The sequence below is a fragment of the Vanacampus margaritifer genome, chromosome 11 (assembly GCF_051991255.1).
Source record: "Vanacampus margaritifer isolate UIUO_Vmar chromosome 11, RoL_Vmar_1.0, whole genome shotgun sequence".
Lineage (NCBI taxonomy): Eukaryota > Metazoa > Chordata > Actinopteri > Syngnathiformes > Syngnathidae > Vanacampus > Vanacampus margaritifer.
Window position 1 is genome coordinate 11,621,347 of NC_135442.1, and position 11,238 is coordinate 11,632,584.

Here is an 11,238-nt window from a genome sequence, read left to right on the forward strand (position 1 = left end):
CTTATTTTTTGACAGATTTTATATAAGGGTTGTTTGACTTTTCCGGAAATGCAACATTGCTGTGATAGGCAGTCTGCTAGTAGGCGTGGCTCTATTTGAATTTTATTTATTTAATTTAAATTAAAAAGTCAATTCACCGTCATTCCCCTTTATATTCAACTTTCCCTTGGCATAAACTGTAGTAAAGTCCTCCCATATAATAAGTCGCCCTGGCAATTACATGCCATACAGTACTCTGTGATGTCAGAGCATGGTGTTTACAAGTATTTTAAACGTCTCGTTTCAGTCAGACTAACTCAATAAGTCAATTCTCTTAGTCATGTCATGTAAGTGTAATGACCGAGGAGGCTCGGGGCTTGGGGGGGTCCAGAGACATATGTCTAAGACTATAACAACTGCGAGGCATCCCGTCCTGCAGCAGATGTGCGGTTGCGCTCTCCGCGGTGAAAGGAAAGAAGTATCAAGACGCTTTGAGTCCGCGGCGTTTCTCCCGCGTCCGCTTGCCTGATGTGAGTCGATAGTAAAGGTTCCTCCCTCGGCCAAGGCTTGCAGTCATACGCCGTCTTCGCAGCGCTTGACGCGTCTCTTCGAGCTTACATAATGCAGATCTGCCCTAATTTCTCATCTCCCCGGCGAAACTGCTAAACAACATAACGCCGCCGATCTGACAAGCAGACGAGTCAAAAGGTAATCTTCGGCTGTGTGAAAATACTTAACAAGCCCTTGTTTTAAAAAGGGACAACACATATGTGTATGAAAAGCGCATTCATCTACAGTACATAAGGGCCTATTATTATTTTACGTGTCATCCAAGTTGATGTTGCCACGGATACTAGGCCTTGTTTTAAAGCTGCGACTCCTGTGCGTACAGTATAATGGTTCAGCAAACGTATGTAAGCAAATATATGGTTCAGTCTTGGAGGTTGTCAGGTCCAACAATCTTGCAAAAAAAATGGCTAGAATTTCAATTCAAGCATATTTTGTAAAACGGCCTTGGGCATGTTCCGCTCGTGTTGTTTGCGAGGACACTCGGAGCATCAGATGTCATTTCGTTTACATGGCAGCATTGGTCATTTTAGTCTCTGGGTGATTCGAGTGAGTAAATGCTAAGACATCCCAAATCTCAGCATTCCTTATGTAACACATCCACACATCGTTACAGCCCATTTGCTTGATTGAAACCATGAAACCTGATTTGAAATTCTAAAGTGGCTATTTTAATTTTAGTAATGTCCTGAAAAACACCAATGGGGATTGGAGGTGATGTAGCACATTACATTCACTGAGCTACCACACACATGCTCGGGGGTGAAAAGAAAACATTGGCAATTTGAGATGAATGCATATATTTTTATTCATTAACTAGCAACCAAAGCAGCAGCACATACAGTATACTGTAGAGAAACTCCTTTGCTCAGCTTTACCATGTACTTGCAATCGCATTTTAGTCCCTGCAAGTCCGCACAGATAAAGACAGAGCATTTCTTTTGTGAACCCAACAAAACGAACTAAATTAAAAACACACAGAGTGTGTTTGTTCTCTTATAACCAGTCATTTGCATATTACGAAGGCGTATGAGGGCCACACTGAAGAAAAAAAACAACATTCTAGGCGAATGCAAACATGGGAATAAAGTTGGGATTTTGCGACAAAACGGCCACAATTTTACAACAACAAAGTTAATTTCTCTCTCTCTCTCTCTCTCTCTCTATGACTTAATTCTCATAACAATATTTCAAGAGTGACATTTATATAAAGCAATAATGTGTGGAAGAAAATGGTAAATTCAGAGGCATAAATTTATCATATGATGGGACAGTTTTGACATCGTTAAAAGGACTTTATTCTCGAAAGATTACAACTTTATCGTCCATATTATTACTTCAATCGCAACAATATTTGATATATATTTTTATGAGAAAATATTGTACGCCATTTTTGACATCGATAAATTAACTTTATAAGAATACGACATTTTTGTCTTTATTCTTATTGCCATAAACGTTTTAGAAAAATTAACTATATACAGTATGTACAATGTGTATATCATGTAATACAGTAAAGTAGTCATAATTTAAAATAACTAATAACAATTGATTGAAGGAATTTTGACATTGATCAAATTGCAACTTCATTCTTAGAATAACGTTTCTTAGTCTAACTTTTTTCTTGTCACAAAATATGTATTAAATATTGATACGGCATTCCCCCCCCAAAAAATAAATCTGTATTTTAGGAGAATAGAATAAAGTCTAAATATATTGGAAGATTTATGATGTTCAAAATTATTATTAATAATAATAATAAAATTATCTTTTTTTGGGGGTTAATTTTACTTTTCTTTTTCTATTCACTGTGGCCTTAATACTTCTTTGTAGTATTTTCTGTGCACATGCAGTACTTCATTTAACATTTTCAGACCCAGAGGTGCCATGGCAAAATCTGGGCGGGTTCCCAAAATACACGGTGGCCCCTGGAAAGTCTTGCCGATCCAAGCCCCCACCCCACATATTGACGCCCATGTTCAGACCAACTGTCCTAAATTACAAAATAAAATCTGCTTCAAAAATTGCCAAACATATACAGTATCATATGTATGTATTTATTCATTATATACAGGAGGTACCTTGTCTGCTCATAGAGTTTGCATTTGAGTGATAATCGCAACATCATAAATATAGAGAGCAGAACTGGCCATTCATTTAGCGATTTTTTCCCCTTTTGTTTCGGTGATTAAACACTTCAAAAATACTTTTCAAGAATAATTCCTCCCTTGCTTTAATCAGTCAATTAGTGGTAAAATGCACCACATGACCACAAACACGTTAAGTCAACAATCCAATAGCGCATCCAACAATGTGACTAATATCCATAAATTCCAACCATGGGAGCTAAGCTAAGGTGACAGGTTCAATGCATATTACTGCAAATCATGTGCATTTACTGTGCACATTAAAGTCTCATGGAGCGGGACTTTCCTCATTTACACAGTATTGACCCAGACATTACTTAGACTGCATAATTTGCTCTTATGGAACACTGTATGCATATTAAGACATATTTCTATCCAGAAACTTCCTTCATATTTGTTGTGCTTTTTAATTCTGTAGAGATGAGCCATTGTCAAGTGTCAAATTCCGTACCCGTAACTATTAAAAAATATGCAATTTTTAAAGAGCTATCCAAAATGTTGCACAAAAGGTGCCTCGGAATAATTGTCCACAAAGGCCATTCAAACAGAAGAGAAAGAGAAAACAAAACAATAAGCCACAAGAATACAGTTGTGTTATTGTGAGAATAAAATCTAAATATTTCAAGAATAAAGTAATGTTTAGAGAAGAGAATCATAATGTTATGAGAATGCGTTTTGTAATGTTTTGACCAAACCATTTTAATGAGTCATGATACTACTAGAGAAGGAGGATAATATTTGAGTTTGTTTCATGAGAACGATACAAATGTAATAATAATAGGAAGCATTAAAACGTAATTGCACGTTTGTGGGAATAAAGTTGTAATGTTTGGAGAATAGTCATGATATTAATAGAATAGGACCCTAACATTTGAGCAAAAAAATGTTGCAAGAATATGTTTTGAATAGTATGACAAAATGCTCTAACAGTAAAGGTGTCATATTTCAGCAGAAAAACAACGTGAAACTTTACATTCTTAAAATACTACAATGACTTTCTGTCACTATTCCAGTAGTAATTCATTATCAGCATGGCCCTCATACTGTTTCATAGCAGTTCATACAACGCATGGCGGTTTGTACCGAATATTCAAAGTTATTCTTTTGACTGTCCATATGGCTGTACTGTATGAACACAAACCAATATACTGCACAATTCAGGGAGTGACATCATCGTTGACTCTTACAAGTCAGTAGTGCATTTTCAAAAGAGGAAGCAAAAAGTATGTACTAATATCTACATTTCTTTGCTATAAAAATAAATATTTTACACGGCTGAGGCTTCAAATACTGTATTTCATTATTTGATGAAAAATCGGACTTGTATTGCATCATTATAATTTTGTAGATTACCTGGACATACAGTATGTAAAATCCGCACATAGGATGCATATTACAACACTTAAATTGATGCCCTTGTGATACGTCCACAAATTCATCCTATAGTACATGATTGTGGCACTCGTGATTCATACTGTACGTATTGATGGCAAATGTTGTTTTTTTTCCCCATACATGTGAATACAGTTGTGATAATAATCCTTTACAACATTTCAGGGTAGAGTTACAGCATGAATCAATTCCAAACAAGTGCAGCAGTTGTCCATAATCCCCTTCGGGAAGCTTGAGGGAACACCACTGATTTGGAGAGATTATCCTATAAACAAGTGGTCGGCTCCCTTTAATTTTTGGATCCTCTCTTTGGTCTCAATCTGCAAACCAGTGAGCTCATGAGATGATATGCCGAGCTCCTCCTCAGCCATTGTTTGTTCCTCACCATGTCAAATTTGTCCGATTTCAATAAAATGACTCATCTTCCTGGACCTCATTTTCCGCCCACACACGTCAAAATGGATGGGCACTTTTGCAAATTAATTTCAATTTCATAAGAAAGAGCTAGTGGTAAATATCCGTGGCAACAACCTGGTTTATTTTTAGATGAGAACATATAATCTTCACGGCTGATTAGCGCTAATGAAATGCAACCAATTTGAGAGTAAAAAGCACACATTATTGCAAATGAAATAGCTCCAAGGCGTCTGTTATGAAAAGATGAGTCATTAGGGGCCTGGCTTTCTGCTTGATTGTTCATATTTACACATTTAATTTGAACTTTTAAGCATCACGTACATACGGCAGTACTTGCACTGACTCAAAGCGCGGCTCAGACAGCATTAACATGCGTCTCGGGTCATCCTGTCAAAAGTGGATTCTTAGCATATTAGCCCTCAAGTGATTTCGCTTTCCCGCTTGATATGCAAATTAGTAAATTGTGTCTTAACAAAAAAACTAAACTAAACAAAAAAGTTGACTCTAGCAGGAGTCAGCAAAGAATGAAATGTGATAGAAATTTGAATACAAATATATTTTGCTAAACGTTAGTTTTCCACAATATATCCGTTTCAACACTTTATGACCACCATTAATGGAAGAGAACAAAGAAAAGTTTAATCCCAAAGAATTGTTGTTTGGGGTATGCCATGATAAGCACAAGTACTCAAAGAAAAAAAATGATGCTATTGTTGTTATTCAACTTCTGAAGAATATCATGAAAATATCAGCACACCAATTTTTGGTTTTGGCAGTTTTCAGAACAACTTTCGTCAACACTTCATATCTATTAGTAAAATGATCTGTGAAAAAAAAATCCCATTTTGTTTTTCTAATTTGCCGCACCCAATAAAAAAACACCAATCAGAGACAGAAGGCGTGACTTGTATCATGGGCTCACACTGGGCTTACTGACATGTGCCTGTGGGCTTCAAGAGCTTTGGTGAAACTATCCACCTCCATTTTTCAAACATAAAAAAAAACAAATAAACTTATTATTCATTGTGAATGAAGCCTTTCTAATGTTATTTGCTCAGAATATGTAGTCACTAAGATATTCATGTTTCATATTTTTTGGAAACACCCCATACATTCAAAACAACTTGACTAAAAAAAGAATCTCTTGTTGCAAAATGCTCCACAAATATGGTGCGCTGAAAAGATTTTGCAATATTTAGCCACACTTGCAACATTTTTCATCAGTTTTGGCTAAGTTTTCAAATGTAAACATGGTTGTGTTAACAGTTTGACGTTTGCCTCATCTGCGGGACACCAGGGAGACTTGAGGGGAGAAGCAGCTGCAGCCTGAGCAAGGAAAGCCATTTTTTTTTTTTTAAAAAACCGACTCAGCAAAGTTCAGAATGGATGAATTGATTTGATTGTTCCTTGTGTGCAAAAAAACTCACACATAATAAGCTGCAGAAAATCAGTTTGTTAAGGAAAGCGTTATTAAAAGGACTCTCATCCCATAAAAACAGCATTATGCACGTTCATGAATCATTTTGGTGTTAGATCCACTGTGATAAAAGTAGGGGCAACCCCAGCTATTTTATGTTCACTGCGGGAGACTCTCTGTCTCACACTTTAAAAACCTTTAGGCTAGTAGAGTAAATTTGACACTATTTAGAGTAAATTTGACTCTATTTAGAGTGGGACCAAATAGACTCAGTTTTAGAGAAGGCTAATATTTACACTTGGAAGAGAGTAAAATAAGGAATTTAAAAATAAATAAATAAAAGTCACTCAAGGGTTGATGAGCGAATTCCCGACCTTCAGTTTGAGAGACTACTACACTACCACTTGAGCTATGCCCCTCCCACCGTTTGCGTATCGCCAAGAGGAGACCAAAAATAATGTTTTTGATCTCGGAGTTAGGAAGATTCCAGTGGACACAAGCGATATGCTAACACAAAGCGGGAGCTGTGTGGCTCAGGAAGTAGATCGGCTGTCTCCCAAGCTGAAGGTTGTGAGTTTGTTCCTCAACCCTTGAGTGACTTTTATTTTTTTGTTATTTTTTTTTAATAATTTATTTTACTCCCTTCCAAGTGTAAATATTACTCTAAAACTGAGTCTATTTGGTCCCACTCTAAATAGAGTCACATTTACTCTACAGATTAAATTACTCATTTATTGTGTACAGTGTAAGGGCATATTAACAAAATTAATTGGCAAACACATTTTTCCAAACCCTCCAAGTTGTCTGTCTTTCTACTAATCTACTACTTTTGTATAAAATCTATTCTTGCATTTTTGTTAGAATGGAGCAATGAAAAGAAGAAATGAAGAATTATGTGTAGGTATGCGGTTCTCCCATTACAAATTAGAAATGCTTTAGCATTCCCATAACTAATGCTAAGTTTGAACTTTTGATCAAATCTAGAAACAATGCTAGCATCAGTTCAGTTTAAAATAACAAAGTCACGTCTCACTCAAAGCCATATGGTCCAAATGTCAGTGTGTTATCAATTCAAGTAAGCGTACTTGTGATTGGGTCAGCTGACATGCAGTATATGTCAGATAAAAACAAAAGTCTCAACTCAATGCTGTTGAGCATTACACAAATTCATGCTGTACCAATGAAGATGACGTAAAATGTTACCTCTTTGTGTTGAACTATAAAGTCCTAATTCAACGTATATGCCAGCCACGTCTCTCAAAACTGTGTAAATGTTGTTCTTTTTTCAAGAACCTCAAGATAATCCGGATCAATGTGAAGCTTTGCCTTCAGTTCCCAATATTCGCTTCTGTTTGGCTCCACGTAAACAGTACTTGGGGTTGTGCAGTACAATATTGTCTGTTGTACTCTGTCAGGATGCGCGTACTGAGGCCTCGCGTCAAAGTCTGATGTGTACTGACTGGCCGCACGTGCAGCGTGCCTGCAAGGTAGCGTGTGGCTGTAGTGGGGCTTCCGCTCCGGATCCAAGACTTCTCTGTAGTACGATGGATCATCTTGTTTCATGCTGGAAGGCTTATTGATAGGCTCCGAAGCGGTGGTGCTATATTCCGAGCCTATTACATTACTCGCTGCTTCTTCGTCCGAGTTCCCCAGAAAGGCGCCACTTAACTCGTCAAAGTCCCGAAATCCCTCAGCGGATTTGCCGTCGGCACAAGCGTGACCTGTGGATCTGCTTGTTTGCTCCGAGGGGGGCGGAATATACTCGTACACGTGTCCAGCTGATGTTCTGACCTTTGGGACGGATCCCTTTTTGTACAGTCCATACTCCATGTTAAGCGAGCTAATACAAGCATTCATGGAGTTATTCTGCTCGTTTTGACTCTTTAGGTGTCTCTTTCTCATTGTTACAAACAGTCCCGCAGCCACGAACACTGACATAATGAACATGAGCAGGAGGGCAAGGATCATCACGGATAAAGGGATGGCACTGTACTGCGTGTCGGAGTCCAGTGACGTTTCTATGGTGATGGTGCTGCCAGGGAAGGATTCCTCCGAGGGGGGAATCATTGACGCCGGTACGACCGAGTTATTAGGGCAGAAATTAGCTGTCTTGATGTATCGCATGTCTTCCCCAGCGAGCCTCTTGGGCGAGCCGCAGATGACATTGTTGACGACGGTGCCCGTGCTAAGATGCTCCAGCCACATCTTCAAGGCGAGAATGCCACACGAGCAATCCCAGGGATTTTCGTACAAATCCACCTGCACCAGTGCCGTCATCTGATCGAGCACGCCGCTGACCGGCAAATATCGCAGGTGGTTGCTGCGAAGATTGAGGCGGGCCAGCGTGAGGCCGTGAAACGCTCCCACTGGTAATGTTTTTAAGAGGTTGTTGTTTAGAAACAGGAGCTGGAGTTTCGGGACGTGCTGGAATGTGTCTGCGGTGACTTCCTTAATGACGTTGTATTCTAAATATAGGAACTGCAGACACTCTAGTCCATAGAAGATATCGGCGGTAAGATGGTCGATCAAATTTCCGTTAAGGTAGAGTCTCCTGAGATGAGTCAAATCACCAAAAGCTTTGTCATGGATTTGAGCTATCCGATTGTTTCCCAGGTGAAGCAAATCTAACCCGGTTGCCTCAATGAAATCCATTCTCCGCACCACAGGGATGTAGTTCCCAGTGAGATACATCTTTTTGGGGTTGTAAGGTTTGGGTTCCAAATCGGAAATGTGCTCGATCTTTCGCTCCTGGCAGTTGACGTTGAGGCCAAGGTCCGAAATCTGAAGGTTGCAGGTGCAGGCCGACGGGCAGTCCAAAGGCACAGGAGATTTAGTTTGATATGAAACAATCTGGCCGTAATTCTGAGGTTTGTTTGCCGCCAGTCGAGCAGTTGGCCTTGATTTTAATTTACCCGACTGCCGAGGTCCCTTGGTCGGCCTCGACGAAGATCTCGCGATGCCAGATGAGGTTAAGGAAGCAGTAGCAAGGGCCGGCGTACTCCTGTAGTTGCCGTCCGTGCTCAGATGTGGCTGCGGCGGCATCTCGTATTCAGCGATGGCTCTTCTGGGACACAACTCTTGCTTGGAGACCTCGTCGAGATCCCTCCCATGGAGGCGAAAGGGGAACTCGCAAACAACGTCGCCCACCAACGCTGTGTACGAAATACTCTCCAGCCACGTTTTGAGGGCAATCAGGTCACAGGAGCAATTCCACGGGTTTTCCTCCAGCTGCAGTTCCACCACGCTGTTCATGTGCTCCAGCAAGCCTGAGTAGGGGAGGACTTTCAGCTGATTCCCCCTTAAGTCAAGATGAGTCAGTGGGACATGCTGGAAGATGTTCACAGGCAGGGTAGATATCAAGTTGTCATTCAGAATCAACACCTCCAGGTGTCGAAGTCTGCCGAGAGCATTGGGGGCCACTTGAGTGATGTAATTATAATCAAGCTGCAGATACTCCAGACTTTCAAAGCCCCAGAACAGCTCCTCCTTCAAGGCATCAATTTTGTTATTGTTGAGATGTAATCGTTTTAATCCTTGAAGTCCATTAAAAGCTCCAGCTTCCACCTCGGATATCTCATTATTTCCCAGGTGTAATATAGTGAGTCCTCGATATTCAATAAAATCGTTGGCGGCAAGCTTTCTTAAAAAATTCCCAGTGAGCAGCAGATGATACTGGGGGAAGTTTAGCGGCTTTATTTCAGAGATGCTCCCAATCCCCCTATTTTCACAGCTCGCGATGAGTATCCCCTCTCTCTCCTCACATGCACACAGACGTTGACATATCCCTTCATCAGACATCCCTGCTGTAAACACAGAGGTGGCACTCAGCAAAACACAAGTGATCCAAAGATGCATTTTCCTGCGCGCGGCGTCCAAGCTCAGAGTCCCGCTAAAGTATCCTCAATGTCATCTGGAGGGAAAAAAGAAACACAAACCATAATGGAGCATGATGATGCGAGGCAGGCGGGCAACTTCCACACAACCAGCTGTAGCCGGGCACGAGTCAAAGCCTCATTTGTCGCTTACCCAGAGGTAACTTCTGGCCGTGTGACTGCTGATTTAAAATGGCTCAAACAAAGCAGCAGTGAGCGAGAGAGAGAAAGCGTGAGAGCGAGAGGAAGAGAGCGGGAGGACTCCCTCAAGCAATGTAAATAACAAAAATCAAGGTCAAAGGCAGACTTCAGCCCAAAACAACGCCATCTCATGTAATTATATTTGAACCACATTGCCACCTGAGAATCGTACACGTGGTCGACTTAAAGCCCGATTTAGTACATCTTCGACTTCAAGGCAGAAATAACCTACCTCACACCCATGGGCTGAAAACGCAGGCTCACCGGGTAATGTCAGCGTGTCTTTTATGTTTCATCCGTCAGGAAAACCTAACGGGGGATCTATTCAGCACACTCCCCCAATGCCCTGAAGAGAATTGAAAAAAAAAAAAAAAGGAAAAGCACTGATCGACCATAAACGCTTCTCCTCTGCCTCGCTGTGCAGGCGGAGATGCTGCTGCGCCTGATAACAAAGTTCCTTATTCTCTCTCCATCTCACTCTCCCTCACGCTCCCCCCCCCTCTCTCTCCCACTCTTCCTTACCCGGTGGTCGGGAAGATGTCAAGTCATTTCATTTCACGAAGAAAGAATCAGCTCACTTGAGCATCGTGCCGAGATGTGGAGGAAGAAGAAAAAAAAAAGATACACGCTGACCTACCTTCTGAAAGATCCCTCAAAATATCAATAATTCAGCCGAGCGGAGCGCTTGAGACGCGCTCAAACGGTTTGTTTTAAACCCGCTTATGGCGTTATTCATCCTGAAAGCAAAACCTCCGCCAGGATGTCACGTTACATCATTGTTTCGCCTAATCTGTCAATCATTTTTTTGGAGCTCGGGTTTAAAACATTCACCGTAGCTCCACCTGACGATGGCAGCTGATGTTATTGGACAGCTAAGCCTCTGGGGGGGTAAAAAAAAAAAAGAAAGAAAGAAAAAAAAGATACCTGACACCTTCTCGTCACTTGTGCCAGTCCTGGGTTGGAGTTCACTGGGTTTTCATGTTGCATCGCCATCACTTTCTAGGAGAAAAAAACTGTCACTTTCATCTAAAAGTAGCACTAAAGTGCTCAGGAAGGGTACAGAAGAGCCTTAATAATCACGTCACTTCCTGCATAATGTATGAGCACACTGGGACTCTCCAGTGGGTCTATTGATCAGTTGCCCGAGCATCAATCTCGGAAATTAGAACTAATGGCTCACAGTGGCGCAGTGTTTTATTTCTTTTTTTTTCTTCTTTTTTTTTATGTGTGTCTAGTTGCTTTAAAT

At 40.7% G+C, this 11,238-nt stretch overlaps 2 protein-coding genes across 3 annotated transcripts in view; one reads left to right on the forward strand and one right to left on the reverse strand.

Moving 5' to 3' along the window:
- Nucleotides 1-6,061, forward strand: part of fastkd5 (FAST kinase domains 5) — a 44,470-nt gene extending 38,409 nt beyond the window's left edge. Inside the window, exon 3 of the transcript XR_013295920.1 lies at nt 5,769-6,061. The gene's annotated coding sequence lies outside the window, so the exon portion shown is untranslated. The remainder of the gene's footprint in view (nt 1-5,768) is intronic.
- Nucleotides 6,062-6,581: 520 nt separating this feature from the next.
- slitrk5b (SLIT and NTRK-like family, member 5b) lies at nt 6,582-10,522 on the reverse strand. 2 transcript variants are annotated; one of them, XM_077579969.1, is made up of 2 exons: nt 10,225-10,522; nt 6,582-9,829 (listed from the first exon to the last, which is right to left on the reverse strand). In XM_077579969.1, exon 2 carries the CDS (start codon nt 9,772-9,774, stop codon nt 7,177-7,179), a length of 2,598 nt encoding a protein of 865 aa, XP_077436095.1. In that variant the 5' UTR covers nt 9,775-9,829; nt 10,225-10,522; the 3' UTR covers nt 6,582-7,176. The 2 variants fall into 2 exon arrangements, with proteins under 2 accessions (XP_077436095.1, XP_077436096.1); XM_077579970.1 differs by lacking the exon at nt 10,225-10,522 and adding an exon at nt 9,946-9,963.
- Nucleotides 10,523-11,238: the final 716 nt, after the last annotated feature.